This window comes from Colletotrichum gloeosporioides (assembly GCF_011800055.1).
Source record: "Colletotrichum gloeosporioides strain Lc1 chromosome Unknown consensus_60, whole genome shotgun sequence".
In the NCBI taxonomy this organism is placed as follows: Eukaryota; Fungi; Ascomycota; class Sordariomycetes; order Glomerellales; family Glomerellaceae; genus Colletotrichum; species Colletotrichum gloeosporioides.
The window spans coordinates 536698-559023 of NW_025544705.1; the positions used below are offsets into that span (position 1 = coordinate 536698).

At 39.8% G+C, this 22326-nt stretch overlaps 3 protein-coding genes across 3 annotated transcripts; all 3 read right to left on the reverse strand.

The window, feature by feature from the left end:
* Window positions 1-11079: 11079 nt before the first annotated feature.
* Window positions 11080-11361, reverse strand: GCG54_00014029 (uncharacterized protein; the record flags this gene model as incomplete). The annotated part of the gene is made up of 1 exon (XM_045413872.1): window positions 11080-11361. The coding sequence occupies one exon, from the start codon at window positions 11359-11361 to the stop codon at window positions 11080-11082; it is 282 nt and encodes a 93-aa protein (XP_045261951.1).
* Window positions 11362-12272: 911 nt separating this feature from the next.
* GCG54_00014030 (uncharacterized protein) lies at window positions 12273-12521 on the reverse strand (the record flags this gene model as incomplete). Its single annotated transcript, XM_045413873.1, has 1 exon — window positions 12273-12521. One exon carries the CDS (start codon window positions 12519-12521, stop codon window positions 12273-12275), a length of 249 nt encoding a protein of 82 aa, XP_045261952.1.
* Window positions 12522-16476: 3955 nt separating this feature from the next.
* GCG54_00014031 (uncharacterized protein) lies at window positions 16477-16638 on the reverse strand (the record flags this gene model as incomplete). Its single annotated transcript, XM_045413874.1, has 1 exon — window positions 16477-16638. A coding segment is annotated over one exon (162 nt), but the record flags the coding sequence as incomplete, so codon positions are not given.
* Window positions 16639-22326: the final 5688 nt, after the last annotated feature.

The following is a 22326-nucleotide window of genomic DNA, read 5'->3' on the forward strand; positions in this document are numbered from 1 at the left end:
CAACGGAGCTCAATGGTCGAGGTAAAAGGGAAAACTTGTCGGTGGGATGCAGGAGCTTTGTTCTGGCTCGTCGTTAGCTGCGTTCCGGTCGCGTGGTCGGAGAGGGCGCTTCATGGTGGGTGGGGAAGAAGAGAGAAAACAGACCCATCAGCGGTGCGGGGGGTGTGAATTGAGTTCAGTTGGTGGATGGAGGGCGGACTACACCGAACACACCGATACACCGAGTCTCGCCCCGGTCAATAGTACCCCACCGTCAATGGTGTTCTCGGGGTACAGTACAGTCCCTTCCCTGCATCACACCCAGCACCGCCATGGGATCTCCTTGAACCCGCTCAAGACCGGCAGTCTACGCACCACGGAAGACTCCAGGCCTGTTAGCGACCTCCTGTCGTGGGTTAAACGGTCCAGTGTGGCAATGCATAGGTAACGAAGGTAACTCCTCCATGCCTGCCCAACCAGTGATCGGGCGAGATCGTTGGGAAGGCGATAACATCGAGTCCAGCAGGGGGGCCCGAAAGAGGGGGTTTCCTGTGGAATTGCCGGTGTCTTTGACCACTTTTGAAGCGGTCTACCTGCTGGCGCTGTGTTGGGGATGCTGAAGAAGGTGCTGGGCAGGCCACAGGTGCACCTGACACCGCCAGCGATATGTCAGGGGCGGAGACAGCATGCGTGCTTGCGTAATGGTGTTGCAATTGAACATACCGATGAAACGGTCCTACCGGTTATGTATCCTCCTACCAGTTTTGCATTGGGCGGGCAAGAAATTTGGGAAAGTCTCCGTGCAGGTCTGGTGGTTCGCATGAGCCTTTCGGATGCCCCGCCCCCCGCCAACGTCACTTCATCTCCAACAACAACAATAACGACCCTCCACCGACCCAAAACGACAGAATCACTCGCATTATCACACCATTCGTCTACTACAGTCCATCAGACCAATTATTGAATTCCCACTACATCAACATGAGCCAAAGCAGCAACCAGAACTCCCCCGGCCAGACTCTTTCGGATGTCATCGGATCGAACAATGACCATGCCCAGACGACGGAAGGCCATGAACAGAAGACAGAGGCGGATAGTCAAAGCAGCAACTAGAAGAAACGCAGCCAGAGTTCTAAGGACGTCGCCGGATCGAACGATGATGATATCCAAACGACGGAAGGCGGGCATAAGCGGATGAAGGTGGAGAACGAAGAAAATCACCACCAGCCGGAGGTGGATGACCAAGTCAACAGTAGCGCTACGCCCAGCCAGATCAACACACAATCGGTTCCCTCGCTCTATCCATTCAACCGCGTTGGCACCTAGGTGGTCCACCCAAATGGGCTCGAGCCTCTCCACCTCCCACCGATGCCGGATCGCATGATGCACGCCCGAGGAAGTCGTGATCTCCTCGTGAATATCATCGTCAAAGATATTGGAGCAAGTCAAGACCAAGCAGATTGGGTTCTAGCCTACTTGAAAGAAATGACCTCCATCGACATCTGGTGGAACAAGGCGTGGGGCCCCAATGGCCGTGATCTCAAGTACTACACCGACGACGTTACTATCGGGGACTACCTACTATACAGACTCACACAGGCTGTGTCGCTGCTTTTCAAAACACCTATTGAGTTGAGGCTTACAGATGTGTTGCACTGAGATGTCACCGACTGTTGAGTTTCATAGCAAACTTTGGACGACGGAAGTACATCATGCAAAGGCGACCAGGTTCTGTGGTGAGAGAACCACCATGGCATGGGTTACGGCCAATGGATTCATTCATTCTATGGATGAAATATCTGGTCGAATTCAAAAGAAAAGATTCGTTTTGCCTATAGGCCTTTGCTGTTCACTACAAGAAGTACAACGCATGCGATGGAGAGGCTTGGCGAGCACCAGAGCAGGTACTTGATGTACTCTTGGACATTCACTTTACCTTAGTGCAGAATCCCTATTCAACTTCTTATTTTCGTTCATACCAGGGCTCGGGAAGTATCGAGCTTGTCCCGCACGAGTGCTTCTGGAAGGAGACTTCTCATGCTGTCGCGCATGACTCACTCACCTCACCTCAGAGATGCTCCCTCCGGCAGCGGTGAGAAGCATCACCTTGGATTGAACGGTCGAAATGCGCTAGAACTTACGTTCAAGTTGCAGACGACGCCTCTCCGGAACGGTCCCCTTCATGTACTCTCGTGTTGTCATTTGAAGTCTTAACCCCGCTATGTGCTCTACATCATCCTCCACCTTCTTGAGTGTTTGCATGCCATCACTGGAGCAAATGAGAAATGCTCCGTAACATCCCAATTCGCTCGCGGGCAACCATGTAATCACTGCCTGTTGGGCGCTCTAAGACTCGTCTCCACTGATGCTGCGAGATCAATCACAAAACCTACTATAGCTGATGCTGTGGTCAGCCGTCCTTTTTGTTTTCGCAATGGCGGCTTAGAAAAAGGGAGATTGTACACTTGTGGCATCGGCCAACTCGAGCTGAAGTCGCCTGGAACAGCTTGGCCGGTTTTTTGGTCATCGCGTTTCACGCTTCAAAGGGATGACTTCGCAAAAGCCAGAGGTACTTTCACAGATTTGACGGGCATTATGTGGAGAAAGGCCCTGGCACGTGAGCTTTGGTCACTCAAGGAAACTCCAAATAGAATGCTGAACTCTATACTCCGACTGTTAGCGACGATTATTTGATTATTTCTTTGCTACAGAAATATCACGACGGCCATCGAACACCGAGCCGAACAGTTAGACGCGGAAGAGCGTTCTCTGATGCTAGTGACGATATTTAATGCCCACCCCCCTCTCCCACGATGGACTGTATAGCGTTCACAATGTCCCCGAACTAGTCCTAACATTTGCATTAGATGGCTTCAGAAGATCGTGGGGACGACTTGTGGCCTTGCCCTCCTAATCACAACTGGAGTTTGAACGTGCAGCTCACGCATCAATACTTAGTGTTTGGAAATCTAAACAGCTCTTAACAAAGGTTGCCCTTATTTTTGGGTCGATTTCTAGAACAGAGGCGCATTTGTACGCTGACGGATGGCTACTGTCTTGTCGTCGGGGAGGCCGACTCCCAAAGCTCCCAGAAGATTGATATTCATGTCGTCGTGAATGTAGATGACTATTTGGCCATTCATACACTGAATATTTACTTTCACCTTCATCATCTGGACTTTTGTTTCTAGAGGGAGAGCTACTTTCCAAAAGGCCTACCGTGCCTGGGCCGTTGACAAAGACAAACATATGCAGAGCTCATCCTCTATCCTTTCTCACCACAAATCTCCTCAAGTGGAGTGTGTCATCCCGAAACTTTGCGCAAATGCCGCTGCTGAGGGCTCTGTTGTTTTAGCAGACGTTATGCCAGCCAGACATGGCTCGTTCGTAACAATATTAATACGTCTTACTGTCTGATGTAGGCCAAGATATTTGAAGCTGAATTAGCGCTCAATTGGGTGCCCATAGTGCCAATTTTACACCAAACCTGCTTACACTAGCGCGAATTCCGTGACTGGAGAGTCCGGCCTTCCCAATATTCGGCGTTCAGCTTGAAAGGGGACATTGCTTCAGAGCCATTTACACATCCGAATCGGACGCATTGCTCGTGTTTCCACAGAGCCGCCAAACCATGACGCTATTCCTCGACGAGCTACATGGTCATCAATGCGCGGAAATGATTTTTCTTGAATCTGGAAACCTGTGATGGGGATGAAGTTGGATGTTCTCGCGCGGCATGTTCCGGCAACTGATTTGTGCCGAGAGGGCCGGAGTGAGCCTTTGAGGGTGCAACATCTTCAAGGCTGTACAAGACAACGCAATCAGCCAAACAGAAGGCGATCATAACGGGATGTAGGTAGACCATGAATTGACAAAGCGGCATCCCGGATGGGACCTGGTGAGGTGGAATCAGCGCTGGCAGTGGTGTCCAAGGGGGTGTTCACGATTCACGAATTAATTCCCTGGGCTAGCTAAAGATAATTGTTCGGGGTGGAGACTGCTGGTGACTGGGCAGATCCTGGTTGTTACGCAGTTGAATGCACACGTTTGTTCGGCGTTCGGCGCGTTGCTTTCGGCTCGTGCTTCGGTCTTCAGCCCCGAGCGATTTTCCCCACTAATTACCAACCCTAACCGCACGGTAATTAGCGCATTGCACCTCGCGAATCGCGCCACGATCACTGCGCGATTGTTTGTTTCTAACACCGAGATGACCAACCTCAACCTGCCATTCAAACGGCCCTTAGTCCATCACTAGCCAACGTGGTTGGCCGTGCAGGCAGTCCGTAGGGCATATCCGTGCAGCTGCTCCACGTTGCAGCTCTACGACTGGCTCATCTTGGTGCTCGAGCATTTGAGCATTGGCTACCTGAAGATATTCTCAATACTATCTCAAAACGCGTGGGGGATGCAGACAAGACCCAGAGGAATGGTGCACCCTCGTCCTCGGCATCCTTGACATACTGTTAGAACCGAAATCTAACGGCATTAACAACACCACGCTTTTAAGCTTGTCCTTGACAGAATCAGAGGCTGTAGTGTCTCACAACATATACTGCTGCGTGGCCATATGTAGAGGGTGTGGATGAAGCAAAGGGGGTCCTCATGCTTCCGTAGGTCATCTTGTCACTACTCGTTGAGATTCTTCGCACAAAGAAAAAAAAGAAATGAATGCGCTTGGGAATCCACAACTCAGCTTCATAATTGACCAACGCGGGTCTCGAACCCGCAGCCTTCAGATCACTGAATACTATCAGTAGAAGTCTGACGCGCTACCATTGCGCCAGTCGGCCTATTTCTAGAGTCGCTTGCTTCCAAGCTCCTGTGGGAATAGGAGCGGGCAGCACCCAGGTCACAGCACCGAGGATGAGGATGAATCCCGAGATGCAACCGCAAGTCCGGTTTTGCTCCCGGCCAGGACGACTTTTCCATTGTGACGTGACGCGCCTACAAGATAAGCCTCCTTCACCGACGAGAGTTTCCGTCAGAGCCTGCCGCTATCATCAACCCTCCGTCTATCTCCAACAATTCTTCAACAGCGTGTTGAAACCTCGTTGACTGCAAGTAAAATAAACTACATTCACGTTTACATGCCCAGCTATGCTTGAAGGAACACCGTAGAGCTTGCAATTTGCGATGCCACACTAAACCCAGCTCTCCAACTTCTTTGCATTCTTCTTTCAGAATTTTCCGCCATCATTCTCACACACCCGAAGGAGGAATTAGGCGACGCTGGGGCAAAAAAAAAGGAATGCAATGAAACGCCCGGGGAGGTTGCCTGCTGGTGTCATGGAAGCAGGGTGGTCAATCAATTGGCTGGTGTCGTGATGTTCAGTCTCGATCTTCACCATTGCAAATAATCAGAAGCAGCGCTCCCGCTGAATCTTGGTGGCGTACCGTAGGAAAAGTGAAGTGCAGCTGTTGTTGCCGACATCGTTATGAATAACGAAGCAGGCAAGACTTGTATTTCCCGCTGCAACCAGCACTGACACTTTTCACCTGGGTTGCCTCAGTCTCAAAAGCTCCCTCCCAGAAATCTCCCGCGGCGAAAGCTCCCACTTCCCCAGCTGCCGCTTTCCCTCAAGGGCCCAGGATGCACGACGCGAGTGCCGACTTTGAATGAGCCTCGACTGAATGTCTACTTGTTCTTTGTGTTTTCGCTTATCCTTGGCTGTTTTAAGGCGCCAAAATCATGATCTTGATTCAGCCTTCCCGGTTGATTACTTTCTTGCCTACGTTTTGCCAAAATGCATCAACGGCCTCAACAATAGCAAAAGCCTCAACGGTCGGCTCGAACACTTATTGACAACCCTGACTCGTCCTTGTTCACAAACCGAAACCGAGTAGATGCGAGAGCGAATGTTATTCGATGAAGGCCTTATGAACTTTACAACGGTGAGGCTACGGAGTCTCCGCTGATCAGAGCCCTTGGTTGCCTCAAGTCTGCTTTCTTCCGACGGCTTTACATCATGTGCGCTCAACGGATCGTCGGTAATGCTGTTACGCTGCAGACAGACTTTACCACGTCACCCATTTCCGTCTCTTTATTGCCAATATTAAGAGATGTTGCGAAAATCCGGTGCTCTGTGTTCGTACCGTGCATTATACCCAGCTCAAACTGATTTAGACGCAATGTAGCCTCGATGAAAGGTTACAATCCCTTGCCCCCTCCGCCCTAGCTTTGCCGGAGGTCCAGGTTTAGAAACCATGTCGCACTAGCCCCACCGGTTCATCATAATAGCGGAAGATGAAGAACGAGTAGATCAGCTATACCGCCCTTGATGGTCTTTGAACCTGCTGACTCTCTCTTCGAGCTGGGCTCTCATAGTGTCGACTCCCCTGCGCCGACTCCCCTGTAGGCAAACATGCCGAGAGAAACATTGATGAATACTTCAGGTTTGAAGCTGTGACTCAGTGGTTGGAGATGTTCAAAAGCTGAGATTGACATCTAGAAGTACACTGGGGGTTCGTTGCTAAGCTTGACTGGAAGCGATGGTATGATGGTACATTAAATCGAGCGTCATTCATTCGTGACCAGGTATACCACCACGAGACTGTGTGGCCAGTACGTAAGTTTGCGGGGTACAGTTAATCAAATATTATGCTGACCAGTTGACAGTTTCTTTAGGCGAATAAGGAATCAATGTGCAAAAGCATTTGGGTAATTCTGGCTACTCGATGTACCTGCGTCGCACTGTAGCGGGGGGGTCCATCATTGTGCCTTGCAGTTGAAGAGCCCAGGGTGTGGACCGGAATGCTGACCGGAGACAACGGGAGGGTTGGCAACGGGACAATCAGAACTCTCTGAGTTCAGACGCTGTCGGGGCCGTCGCGGCTCCCAGATGCATTCGAAGCTGGCGTAAACGACAGCAGAGGTGTCTTGGTTATGTAGGTGATGATGCGGCACGTAGGTTGAAGTCTCTCGGGTCGCGTGCCACCCATTTCTGCTGTCGCCAATGCAACTCGCATAAACTTCGACGCGACTTCTCACGGTTACGCAATTTCTAGCGTTGAAGTGTTGGAAGTTTGATTCACGGACCAGTGGTGCTTCAACTTGGAGGGTGGACAGTGATGACGGGCACTAGAGCCTAGAAACAAAGGTTGGGTATGCGTAATACTAATAATGACATATGAGCGGAAGAAAGCAGCGTCTAGCAAGATAGATTTTGGCAATGTGTAATTGTGGATTATGGAGATAGAGAGCAACACTGACATTCTTGTAGCAATGTGTGTTAGACAGTGGAGGCGAGGCTCTTGGAACGAATCACGAGTGCGTGCAGAGGAGCCAAGTCGACTGTGGATTTTGGGCCAGTACTTGCGGGCTACCCATGGGGTGGGAGGGGAGACAGAGTTGCGCGGCTGCAATTTGCAATCTTGATGCCTGCTACCAGCAATTACTTCGTCGTGAACATGCCACGGACGAGGAGGCGAAGAACCCAGGAGAGTTTGAAGGTGAACAGAATACCGTTCTGGCATTCGCGACAGAGAAGATTGAGTGCACAAGATTCCAACGCAAAAGGGAAATGATGGTATTCTTTTGACGCTAGGCCTGCATGAGTGGCTTCACACAGGAGGCCGAAATATTGAAGGCGCCACGAAAAGCCCTCCGGCATGGAATCGCTTGGGGACAGTGTTGCTGAGTAATAAAAGTAGCCTCCTGAGTCCTCCGTTAAGGCACCAATCTCTATTCAGGGGATGACGGCAGCTCGACCTGCTCCTGTAGCATGTACTCTTGTATTGGAGTCTCCTTCCATGGCTCTTTGCATACGGCGCATAGGCTGAAGCTATCCTCAGCCAAAAGAGTTGGTAACAGCCAGCATTCATTGCACTTTGAGTGGCCTTTCGACAGGGTCAGAGTTCCGGATGTCGCGTCATTCGAAGACGAGGCGTGGAATCACTTACCGCAGCTAGCGATTCCCATAGGCTTGTCGTCACAAAGGCACACAGGGCACCTGTCCTCCTGGTAAACGAATATGACAGATTGGTCCTTGTCGCAACATATGGGATTGTTACGGTAGCAGGATCGACACAAGCGCTACCCGTCAAGTCAGCCAAGCTTCCGGAACGGACTTGGGAGGGCAAGGCGGGGAGATGGGTACGGGTTCAACTGACATGACCACAAAGCTTGAAGAGGTAAGGCTTTGAGCCCAGCGAGCACTCGCAGCCTTCGGGTCGATCTGGAGTTTGTTGTGGAGAGGAGGTGTCGGCGCTGGCACTGGGTTCGCTCTGGTTGTTTGCATGGTCGTCTTCGGGACGTTGGTGATCGTTGACTGTAGTGTCGGGACGTGATTCGTTGTCTTCTTCGAGCTCCAGTATAGGTGACATTGCATCACGAACGTCGTCGGAATGTATGTACCCGCGGGCAGACATCGTGATGCGAAGCGTCCAAAGGAATAACTTGCAGGGATTGAAAATGTGGCAAATGGATGATCGAAAAGCTGTCCGAGAAGCGAGTGCGCCAAAAAAGAAATGGCAAAATACGACTGTCAGGGTAGCATTGGGGCGAAGAGGATGATGGTTATCTGGGCCCTTTGATTTTGGAATCAGATTTGGGCAGCCCTGACGTGAGTAGCAAGGGCGGCCCAAGTCTCTGGAAAGTGCACACCACTAAGGTACCTGACTACCTTGAAGACGAAAGATGGTTTACCTGGGAAGGGGTGTCCAGTGGTGGCTACCTTTCGGTTTCAAAGTATCCAACAGAAGGTACTGTCTCGCGTCAGAGAGATGCCCTAATGACCATTGCAACTTCCGGGGCAGCCATTTTCAGTGAGGTTCTGGATTAGAAGGAGAGGTGTTGAAAGGCAGGAGTGGCGTTGGATTGGATTGAAGGGGGAAGCCAAGCGAAAGAAGAGCGCACCAATCAGAGAAGGAGCATCCGTCCGGCGGGAGCATCCCCGGGAAAGAATGTCTCGTGAAGCACAGGCAGCAGCCCCCTTTCAGCAGGCACAACAGCTTATGGAGGCAGTCTCTATCCAGATTTCGACCTTCTTCCCCTTTGCCGCGTAACACAGGTCATGCTGAACTCCAAATTAGATGGATGCTGAGTTACCTGCCATTGACTTAAAGGGAATGATTGCTCCAGATTCAGACGGTAGGCATCCAGCACTAGACCCACCTTACCCGAACCCATGGCCTAAGGTAGACCAAGACGGAGCTGTGGGGCGTCGTGCACCGCGGCCGTCCGTTTGAGAATGCTGTTGCTGTCTCAGTAACGCTCAAGGGCCGCATGCTCAAAACCTTTTATCTACAAAGTCACATGCCAATATCAATAGGAATTATTCGCACTCAGCCAGCCGCAGCAATTTGATCGTTTATTCTGAGAGAACTCATGCGCCGTCAACAGAAACCTCATTGACAATAAAGGGGCTCACGCGAATACGGTAGAGTAGCTTATGATACCTATATATATGAGTGAAGGAGTTTGATATGGTACATACGACCATACCTATTGGAGAACTCGGGATCCCGTCCGCTCTCCCATAGATAGGCTAATGAGGGCTGGAGAAGTAGTCGGGTTGGTGACGACCGGCGAATGCCCGTTGTTGTATGTTTTTGCACATTTTTGCACCTTAGCCCGTGCGTATAGTGAAGTAATGTGACCGCGAAGGACTGCTGTGATTCTGTAAGATAAGGAAACCACGTAGCTCCCTCGCACTCAGTGTGTAAAGCAATATCATAGCAGAATGCAGGGGTTGTGTGCATCCATGAATGGCAAACTGCTTTTTCCCTCAGCCACCGTTAGCTTGCTGATAACGACTGGTTAAAGTGAGTAATCGGACTTGCATTTTTGAACGACATTCGCATCTAGCGTTGTTCATCGTAGCCCAATGTGCCACTCTGCTGAGCTTCACTCACTGGAGCGTTACAAGACCCGTCCCATCTGCTATTAACGGCCTCGCAGCCGCTGTTGTAGCAGAGGGCGGATCTCTCCAATACGATGTTCTCTCGCTTTTTGGCCGTTCCCTCGAACTTGCAACTGGTCTTTTCACCAATCTAAATGGTGATATAAACCCCAGTTGGGCTCTTATCTCAGTTACAAGACCTCAATCATCTTCAATGTTACAAGGCATAGTATCAGTCCGAGGGCCTCCTCTCCTTAGCTTCCCAAACTTTCATATTCTCTGACCAACTGCAAGATGAAGATGCAGCCGCTGATTTGGCAGTAGAAGCGACCGAAGGCAGTCCAATGTTGGCGTTAGTCAGGTTTCCCGAACCCCAACCATTTCACTAACTAGCTACTGGCAACAACTTCCCGTGGCATACTCCTTTCACCAAACCAACCGTCAATGAGTAGACTGCAGATCATGTTACCCGCTGTTTACGTACACCAGACAGGACCTCAGCCCCTTCAGTCCTCCCATCGCGATGGTCTTGCAGCTTCGCGCCGTCGTCCCATGCTGACATTCCCCCAACCTCAGCGATCGCACAAAACATAAGACGAAGCCATATTGAAAGATGGTGCTTGGTGTTGTCGCCATGAAACGGACGCCGCCAACGACAGTGCCACGAATAGCTCTGTACGGCCTGCCAAGCAAGATGTTCTTCAGCAGTGGAAGCCGAGACCCTCGCCTTTGCTTTCATCCCCTACCACAACAATCACCCTCAACATTCCCCATGACAATATATATGAAGTTACGTGTGGCCGACGGTCTCCTAGACTTCACAGAAACGGTGGCATCGCCCTTGACTCACGTAGCATGGAATGGGTAGTCTTCAGGGCATAGGCTCAGTACAGCTCGCAGCCAGACATACGTGTTGGAGTTTTTGAGGGGTCAACGATGATTCGTAAGTCCAGATGACATTTTGTTTGTAAGTTCTCAGCAAGTCACTCTCACGTTCAATGTTGGCAGCATTTACTTACAGCAGCATGATAGTCGAAAACTTCAAAAATAGGCATTTTATTTTCGTGGAGAACGAATGGTTGACGTAGCACATCTATGAAAGTACGCTAATGATTTCGTGCCTGATATCTGGCAGAACGGAGTGTTGAAAATTGCCAGTCGATATGAATGAAATTAGTCATCCTGGTCTCTTATTGCAAGACCGACGCATGGGTCTCTCCAAGCTCTGATAGAGTCCAACCACTCTTTATCCGAAAGTCAATTAACCTGTCGCAAGAGTATCAATATCATTGCTTTCCATCGTGTATGTCTCAAGGATTGGCTTACAGTTAGGGCTAGGCTTGCAGCACAATGTGAATTCTGAGCCGACAATACCGGGCTCAGATCGCTGCCTCGAACCAGTGACTTGACATTCATTTTGGGATGGAGGATCAGTTCGTTCAGAGCAAATCCATCCATCGGTAAGCCCTCGGGAAATTGGATCAATGTTTGACTTGCAGACTTCAGGAGCACGCCGGCAGCCTACCATAACGCCAGGAGCCATGGAGGCGGCGACGAGAGCTTGGGCAAATCATGGTGGAATTGGGAACTGTCTTGTAAAAGTCAGAGAGCTTGAGATGAGAAGAGGGATAACTATCAATTTATCTGAACATATTGAATAACTATGCTGTGGTATTTATAATACGATGTTCAGGCATAATGCTTCAGCGTTCTGCGGGCTGCTCCGTACCCGGCCATGAACGCTGAGCCGAAAGTGGGTCTGTATCTCTCCCGGCCTCAAATTAACTTTCGTAGACGATTCAGTTATTTGTATCGGAGTGATAAAAGACGACCCATCCCAAGTTATGTAGCTCAATGTCTACCTACTGAGTGGGGAACCGGCTTTTCAAATTGGTGGGCCCGGCAAGCAGACGCTGACCATATTGCGCGCAGATGGGTGGCACCAAGTTCGTCTCAAGCGACGCTGCTGTATGTATTTCTGTTTTATTGCGGGAGATCGGGGGCTTTGCTATGTTATATGAATTCATTCTGAACGAGAGGGACTTCTTGAGGTAAGATAGCGAATTCAGAGTGATGTGTTAATCCGCAGGAAACCTAGATTTTCTGTTCGCCAACGTTGTCGCACAGGCCGTTGGCAACTGTTCAAAAGATTCCTCGTCTAGAATCCCAAAGTACTATCACCGACTCTGAAGCCCACCGTCATTGATACTTTGCATAATGGTTTCCTTTTGCATAATTCAGTAATTCTTGTATCATCAGTGGCATGCGCCCTCTATCTATCCTAGGTTTCCACGAGCAGGCTAACTGTACTTATGCTTGTTCCGTTCCTGCACAGAGGACCAGCTATCACATCGCAGATACATCTTCAAAGGCCATGAGCAGTGTGCTAATTCCCTCCCAAAGTCATTCATTTATGCTAAGAACAGACTCTGCGCGCAGTCCATTCGACACTACTTAGCAGAAGCCAGCTTTTCTTAGCGAGTTGCTGGGATCCAATTGTTGGTCGTCATCCAGACCGACGCCACAGTTACCGTTGACGTGGACTTTGTAGGTCAGGGGAGAGCCACAAGCCGAACGATCCGTCATGACCTGCGTAGAGTCTATCGGAATACAGGCAGAGTCGGCAACTGCTTGGTTGATGTTGAGGAGTTCGATGTTGCAGCCCTCGTCACGAGAAAATGCATCGCCGATGAACAGCGCCATGATTACGTAATATATAAGTCTCACTGTTAATTTTTCGATGGTTTTGCTCTTAGCTGATTCTTGGTGAAGGAGTAGTCTCATCTCCGGTCAGTGCTTGGGAGAGAAATTGGTATTTATATGCAGAGCACCCGCAGCTCGAGTGGCAACAGTTGGCTGCAATGAAGGATGAAATAGCTTCACCTTGCTTCTTTCGATTCAATATCTTCTTAGCAATAATACCAGATCATCCAAGCTGATAGCTCTCGTTTGCTTAGGGCTATTAGCGTAGTATTACAGTTAGCTATCTAACAGTAGGGTCTGCTAATAGAAGCTGGGGATTAACACGTTATAATAGTATACTAGGGTTGTGGTCTAGGTTATAGGTTATAGGCTAATAGTAGATCAGGTCTTTAGAAGCTAAGGTAATTAGTCTTAGACTTAATAAGTAATTCGTAGTAAAGGTAAGCTAAGAGTATCTATAAAGATAAATACTAAGTTAATTACTAAAGAGCTATAGAAGTCTAACTATAAGCTAGGCTTAAAGTTATACTATATATAAGTTCTAAATAGTATTCTTTATTTACTTAAAGGTGATTACTTAGGTATATAAGGTAATTATAATTAGTTAGTATAGCTAACTAATTACTAAGTATTCCTTCTTATACTTTACTAATTATTTCCTTATCTTATTATTATATAACTTATATTATAGTTCTTTTATACTAAGTAAGTCCCTACTATTCCTATAATTTTATAGTATAAATATCCTATCTTAGCTATTTAACACCTAAGTAAGTTAGTTAACTGTTATCTATATATAATAGGTTATAATATTAGGTTATAATATTAGGTCCCCTCTCTAAAGGTTTTATCCTTAAGACTTAATATAAATAGGTTATTAGTCTTAAGTTAGAGATCTATTAATTATTCTTCCTATTTTATTTATAATACTAATACTATATTAAGTTATATTTAGAAATTAAAATTAAGTACTACCTCTACTCTTTATTATTATAACTATACTTTATATATTACTAAGTTTAGTCTAATTATTAATATACCTTATTCTTACTATTATTCTTTAGGGAAGTATTATAAACTTCTCCCTAGTAGTAAAGTTTATAGTAAGTATACTTATTTAAAGTAGTCTTATAATATAGTAGTAGATACTATTTATACTTATAAGTTTCTTTTTNTTTTTTTTTTTTTTTTTTTTTTTTTTTTCTACTTAATACTAACTTATCCTAGTTAATCGTTTACTAGATAAAGCTACTCGTTTAGAGGATACTGAGGTAACTAAAGAGGAGGTATTAAGAAAGAAAGTAGCTACTCTATATACTATATAAGCTAAGTTAGATAAGTCTATAGTATAATTAGATTATTTATATAAGTAGAAAAGGATAATATTTTAAAAAGGTTAGGAGGTTATAGAAGAGGAGCTAATAATATCTCCTATATTAGAGGTTTAATCTATAAGTAGTTTTAGTATTCTAGACTTAAATTTAATTTTTAACTAGAATCTTAATACTCTAAATTTCTTATTAGGGGAGTCTTAATTATATTCTAGTATTCCTAATTAAATAAATAATTTTCTTAGTTATATTAACTAAAGGCGTCTTAATTATAACTATAGAAATAGAAGTTATATTCTTTATTCCTTAGCTTCTTTTTATTTCTATTATAGTTCTTCTTATATTTATCTTTCTCTTTTATTAGTATATTTTATATATTCTTTAAATTCTTCTAGGGTTATAAGTAGACTTAGTCTATCCTTAAGATTAATATAATTAAGTGTTCTAATATACTTATTAATCTTATCTTAACAGTTAAGTAGGTTATTATTAGGTTCCNCTATATATTATTTTTATATCTATAGTTTTTCTATTTAATAAGGTATTCCTATTTATTATCCCTATACTAATAGTTAAGTAGCTTTTCTATTTTATACTCTAGTTTATTATCTTCTATAATAATAAGGTTATTTATTTATAATCCTTATAGTGCTAGCTTAAAGAGTGAAATATAGAATACTAAGTAATATTTTATAGTTTTTAGGAGTTTAAGTTTATAGTTAACTAGTAAGATAACTTATAAGATTTTAAAAGGTTTAAGTTTTTTAAAGTTAAGTTTATCGCTTAGTCGTTTTGTTTTAATATTTTACTATATAAGATAGGCGTTATCTCTCTCTTTTAAAGTTAATCCCTTAATCCTTTATTTATTACTAAATTTTAATATTTATTATTAGATAAATTTAAGTTCTTTATATATATTATCTTAAATATCTTTAATTTATTATACTAAAATAGTAGCTTTAACTATAGCTAGGCCTACTTAGGGTTCTCTATAGGTAGTTAGTTTAAAACTATAGTTAAGGTAGAAGGGGGATTCCTTAGTGCTTTCTCTAATTATGCTATTATAAGCGAACTAAGCGATTAGTAAAAATATAACTTAGTTATTTTAATTATAGTTAATATAGGTATAGAGGTAGGTTTTAAGGATTTAGTTAATTTATTCTATTTATCTATTAGTCTATAGGTAGAACGTAGTAGATATAGATTACTTAATACTAAGTTATACTATAATTAATTTCTAAAATTTAGAAGTAAAAATCTTATCCCTATTTAATATAATTTCCTTAGGTATACTATAGTTAGTAATAATATATTTAAAGAAGGTATATATATATTCTTTAGTATTACTTACTTCTTTATATAGGATAAAGTAGGTATACTTTATAAGTTAGTTTACTATAATAAGAATACTATTAAAGTGTACTCCTATAAGGGGTTCTTATAACTTTAGTAGTTTAATAATAAAGTTAAGGGATATGGATTACTAAGTAATTTATAGTATAGGTAAAGGTTATAGTATACTATAAGGTTAATATTAAGTAGGTTTATTTTTTAGGTATACCTTATAATCTTTAATTGCTTTTACTATATATTCTCTTATAACCTTTTCTCTATACTATTATTATAGTTATTTTTAGGTNTTTTACTATATATTCTCTTATAACTTTTTCTCTATATTATTATTATAGTTATTTTTAAGTCTTTATGATTCCTTAGTGACTATATATAAGGTGTATATAAAATTCTATAATTACTTTATTATTTAGTTTATTAGTTAGGCTAATATTAGATTATCTAGCTATTATTAAGAGTTTAGCTACTAGTATTAGGTCTCTATTATCTTATTATTTAAGAATCACTTAGGTTTCTTTAGGTACTAGGATATTATAGTTTAGTTATTAGCTAAGAGTATCTACTCTACTATTATCTAATCCCTTTTAATAGATTATTTAGAAATTAAATTCTAAGAAGAATTCTAACTATTAGATTTATTATTTATTAAGTACTTTTAAGGTTATAAAGTATAAGAGATTTTTATAATTAAAATATATAAATACTTTATAAATTATTCCTAAGAGTTTAGGTCTTTATTCTTTAAAGGCTTTAATAATTATTATAAGCTCTTTATTATATATCTAGTAGTTAAGTTTTAGTCTATAGAGCTTATAAGAGAAGAAGGTGTAGGGATATAGTTATCCTTCTAAGTCTTATTATAATAGTTACGCTCTAATTATATAATTAGATATATTAGGTTCTACTTTAAACTGTTTTATTAGATCTAGGATAATTAGAATAGGTTTATTAGCGATAAGGTCTTTAATCTTTTAAAATACTATCTATTATGGTTCTTTCTATATAAAAGGTATATCTTTATAGCTGAGGCTAGTAAGAGCTATATTAATCTTATTATAGTCTTTAATAAATTTATAATAGAAGTTAATAAAACCTAGGAATCTTTAGACTTCTTTAAGGTTATTAAGTACTAGCTATTCCTTAATAGCTTTAACTTTATTTCTTAATATATAAACCTTTCTAGAGGTAATAATAAATTTAAGGTATTCTACTTTTTATATATAGAATTTACTTTTTTTAGGTTTAACTAAAAGTTTAGCTTCTTAAAGGGCTTATAAGATATAGTGAATATCTTCTTTATATTTCTTAAGTATAGGTGAGAAGATAAGGATATTATTTAGGTAGATAACTATATAGATATTAATATATTTATATAGTATTATATTAATTATATTCTGGAATATTATAGGTATATTAGTAAGACTAAAGGGTATAATAAGGTATTTAAAATATTCTTTTTATATCTAAAAAGTAGTCTTCTATTTTTTACTTTATTTTATTTAGATTAGGTTATAAGTCCCTTTAAGATTAAGAGCTATAAACTAGTTAGCTCTATATAGGAGTTATCTTATCTTATCTTATCTATAAGGGGAAATAAGTAGTAATTCTTAATTATTATTTTATTAAGTATATAATAGTTAATATATAGTTATAGTTTTCTATTCTTTTTAGGTATAAATAAGATTAAGCTTCCTATTAGTGATATTAAAGGTTTAATATAACTTTTCTTAAGGTTTTCTTTAAGATATTTATCTAAAGCTTCTATCTCTATTAGGTTAAGTCTATAGATTTTATTAAATTATAGTTTTTTTCCTTCCTTAAGGGGGATTTTATAATTAAAACTAGTATATTTAAGTAGTTTAGTCTCTAATTCAGCTATAAAGAGTTTCTTATAAACTTTATATTCTTTTAGGATAAATAGAAGTAGATTATTCTATTATTTAAGATCTATTATTATTAATAGTTATAATATAGCTTCTTTTACTTTAAAGTAGTAGATATATTATCTTATTATTTCTTACTATATTAGCTTATTTAAGGTCTATTTTTAATAAAGCTACTTAGTAACTAAGTTATTATAGTCTTAATAGAGTTAGCTTTTACTTTAATCTATCTATAAGTTACTTATTTATAGCTAAAGTAGTTTTAGTATTATATTATATATTCTTAGATTAGTAATATTAAATTAAATTCTTTCTTTTTAATTTAAGTAGCTTATCTTAAGGGGTATAGTCTTATTATAGATAGTACCTCCTTTATACTTAAATTCTTCTCCTTCTACTATATATAACTAATATAGTTATTCTTTTCCTCCCTATAGTACTTTTAGCTTATTAATAGCTTAGGGGGTAATAAAGTTTACTTTAGCTTTATTATTAATTAGTGTGAGTATTATTTATTAGTTAATAGTAACTTTAAGTTCTATATTACCTTAATATCTTTATAATATTTAGTAGATAAACTTTTTCTTTATTACTTATTATAGTTTTATATTAGTAGGTAGGTTTAGTTTTTTAACTGTTCTAAATATCTTAGGTAGGTGATTTATTTCCCTTCCTATTATACCTTTATAAGGCTATTTTTATAATATCTAACCTAAGGAGGTTAGGGTTTATTCTTTATAATTCTCTAAGTATATATTTTCTCCTTATAGTAGATTTAGTATTTATTATATTAGTATTTATCTTATTTTATTTATTTATTATAGAGGTATTTTATAGGGAATTATTAACTAGAGGTGAATATAGTGATATTATTATTAAACTTTTTAAGTTCCTATTTAGTGAGGGTATATATAGTATAGATATTTTATAGGGGATTATTATTATATTATTTAGGTTAGAAATAGTAGTTATACTTATCTCTTATATAGATTTTATAATAGTTAAAGAAATATTATACCTAAAAGAGGTATTAATAGTAGAGATTAGTGATTTTAAAGTATAAGTGATCTTTAATTCTAAGTTATAAGGTGTAGTATATTCTTAGTCCTATATTAAGTATACTATAAAGCTTAATAAACTATTTATTATTATATAAGTTAATTTACTTATATATAATTTGCTTAAGTGTGTTATCTTTCTTAGATTCCTCTTTAGAGCTAGTATTATCTATACTAAGGGTGAGCTTATAGGCGATCTCTGCTTAAGTATATTAATATATAACGTCGTAAGGTTTATCTAAGTTATAAGGAGAGCTTTCTCCTTCTCTAAAAGTCTAGTTATTTATAAGATTAAATAGTTGCTATTCTTCTAGGGGGTTATATTAGTGATCGTTATTAGATTCTTCCCTTATCTATTCCTAGAGTTCTTAATTAATTTATTTAATCTTAGTAGGGTTTCTATATACTTACTTTCTTTATTCCCTATATGAGAGTATAACGCTAAGTTATCTTTCCTAAAGTAGGTTATAAGGTTTTTCTTAGATCCTTTCTAGATATATTTCTTTAGCTACCTAGAGGCGTGAGAGTTTCTACTTATTATTATTCTCTTAGTTATTAGTCGTTTTAAGGGTAGAACTAGGAATTAGTTAGAGTTGCTATACTTATAGCATCTTATCTAGTTATTCTCTAGTTTTTCTTTAGATCTTATTATTACTAATATATATTATTACTAGGGTTTTTAGACGTATATCTAGAGTAGTTATATTATATCTAGACTACTTAAGGTTACTATCTCTTAGGTAGTGTCCTAATATTTCCTTATCTTTAAAGTGGATTTAATAGTTATTATTATAATATTTAGTCTAAGACTAAGATATATATAGTATTTTTATAATAGTATTAACTTATTATAGTTATTTAGCTACTAGCTTCTAAGGAAGCTTTTTAGGCTACTTATAATCTCTAGTAATATATCCTTATTTATTATAATTATAACACTTAAGGTTTTAAGGCTTCTTATTATTAGGTTTAGTTATTATACTAAGATCTATAGGTTTACTATACTATCTATAGGTAGTATTCTAGTAGGTATTATTTTAGTTATTATAGGGTTTATTATTATTCTATTAGGGGTTAAACTTCTAATAAAGCTACTATTAGTACTTACGTTTAGAGTTAGGTCTTTATTATTTCTCACTTTTTTCCTTATAGCGTTTAAAAAGTTAATTATTAATCTTAATAATAAGGTTAGTATATTAGAGAAAGTCTTTAGGGTAATTAATCTTAATAATCTTATCTTTAACTTTATCCTTAAGTCCTTAATAGAATATAAAGATCTTAGTTTCTTTAATAAAGTTAAGTTAGATATTAAGTTATCTAAATATAGTAATATATTCTTTAGTTAACTTTATCTATTATAGCTATATAAGGTCTCTTTTAGCTTATTATTTCTTATTAAGGTTTTAAAAGAGAGAGTAGAAAATATCTTTAAATCTCTTAAAGCTACTATAGATATTATAAGTCTTAGTAGAATATTTATCTAAGGTTTTATACCTAAGAAATTCTTCTTAGATAAGTTTAAACTACTTAAAGGCTTATCCTTATAAGTAAGTAGTAATATAGATAACTTTCTTAGTTTAGCTAGTAAAGTCTCTATAGTAGAAGTTTTAATAGTTCTTAACTTAGATTAGGAATAATTTAAGTTATCTAGGGGTACTATTATAAGTAATTAGGGTACTAAGTTTAAGTTTCTATTATCCTCTAGTAGGGGTTATAATAATATTAGTAGCTATATATAAAGTATAAATTTCTTCTTAGAGTTCTTTAATATTAGCGTTACTATTTTATCCTCTAAGTTAGATAACTTTATTTTCTAGGTCTATAATATATTAAGGGCTATTTCCTAGTTATTATATTATTTCTTTAAAGCCTTAAAGTTCTATAGCAGTATTATTATATATAGTTTAAACCTTAGCGATATTATTATCTCCCTTCTTAACTTTAGCTTAAAAGCGTTTATAAATATCTTTCTTTAGGGTTACTTTATCGTTAGAGTCTACTACTATAGAGGCTCCTTTAAGTTCTTTAGCTAGGTTCTAGACTAGCTACTATAAAGAGGAGGAGGTCCTTAGAGTAGGTAACTTAGTAGAGGTATATAAAGACATACTTATCGTTTTACTATTAGTAGGTATTAATAATTAACTTACTAAATAGGAGTAATTAAAGTGTTATAGTTAGCTATTTAATAATAAGGTCTACTAATAGAAGCTAGGGATTAATATGTTATAACAGTATACTAGGGTTATAGTTTAGGTTATAGGTTATAGGCTAATAGTAGATTAGGTCTTTAGAGGCTAAGGTGATTAGTTTTAGACTTAATAAGTGATTTATAGTAAAGGTAAGCTAAGAGTATCTATGAGGATAAATACTAAGTTAATTACTAAAGAGCTATAGAAGTCTAACTATAAGCTAGGCTTAAGGTTATACTATATATAAATCCTAAATAGTGTTCTTTATTTACTTAAAGGTGATTACTTAGGTGTATAAAGTAATTATAATTAGTTAGTATAGCTAACTAATTACTAAGTATTCTTTCTTATACTCTACTAATTATTTCTTTATTTTATTATTATATAACTTATACTATAGTTCTTCTATACTAAGTGAGTTCCTGCTATTCCTATAATCCTATAGTATAAATATCTTATCCTAGCTATTTAACGCCTAAGTAGGTCAGTCGACTGTTATCTATGTATAATAGGTTATAATATTAGGTTGTAATATGTAGCCCCTGGGATTTACTATATAAAGCTATATGTATCAGAAAGCTTTTAACTATGAAGAGCACTAGCTCACTATTCCACTGCCGCCCTTCTTATATAACGTAAGATTCTTGCATTAAGCTGGTATGAGACTATTATGAAGTTTAGGTAGAGGAAAGGTAATTATATATCCTTTCGTAAAGTACTCCACATCTACAATAGATCAGAACTAAGATTATTGCTGGGAACTACAGTCTATTACTAATTTAGATGAGCACGCTACTGATGATGCTACTGATTATCAATCAAAACTTCCTTCACTATGCTGTGATTATAAGAGACCACGAACTTCACCGCTATTTATAACATGTGACGGATTCGAAGCCATCGAGCTACCTAAGGTGCCCAGCGTTCGCTTAAATCTACTTCTTATCGGTCGATATAAGTCTTTTTCGGGCATTCCTAAATACCTGTCAGTATCATATTTGCATTTACGAATGACAGGGTCTGCTCACAGCGTTGCTATTAGCAAAGCAGAGCTAAAATCTGTTAGTGTGTGTGATGACAAGTGCCCTCCGAGACTCTTACGCATTTGTTGGTGGCCAGAATAGGGTCGGGTCTGTCGCGGGTAACTTTGGAGGGAGTTTCGGCTATCAGGGCTACGGCCACTGTCAAAGATACAAGTATGGCGGTGAACAGCTTCATTTTCTAGTAATTAGAAAGAGATCTCAAGAATGTAGTTGTCTGGCCTAGAATGGTGGTATGTTCCTTCGATCGTTAGGTTTCTTAGTCTTATTGGATATGCAATTAATATTACGTTGGAATTAGAACTCGGACACTACGCCCTGCGCACTGGCACAGCCACCGATGGTGATAATGTCTGATACAGTCGGTGTATCAAATTCTCTTCGTATTCAGCCCTTCGTAATAAATTGTGCGTCTGGAACTCGATGTTTCTTGCGACGCAGAATCCCAGGAAGGAAATTTCTTCCGCATTCCTATATCAATGTTCAATGTCCGGGCAGATGATGGGTTTGCCTGGCAGCCCCACTGTGCATTAACGTTTAAATGGTAGATTTGACCTTTATGATTCAACCCGTCGTCCGTCAACCATTCATTACCATTCGCTCTCATCGGTCATCCAAGCATGTTTGTGGCATTCATGAGCCGGCTCTCATGGACGTCTCAGAGGCTGTTTTCGTAGAGTTTCCTGCGCTATCCAATAGTGCATTCCCCTGCTTAACTAGAGTAAAACACGTAGAATGAGGCTAGCACCGCGTCAAACCCCACGAATTCACGCGCCACACGATCTTTCGAGATGAGAAAAAGAGGATTTGAGGACAAGGGGTAAGCCGCTTCGCAGCCATGATTAGTACAAGAATCCACGAGACCTGTCAGCAAGGAGTAACCCGCCCGGTAACCTAAATAAGCGGAAGCACCCAAACTGCCAGTGAGAGAAACCTTAGCAACTGTCTTCT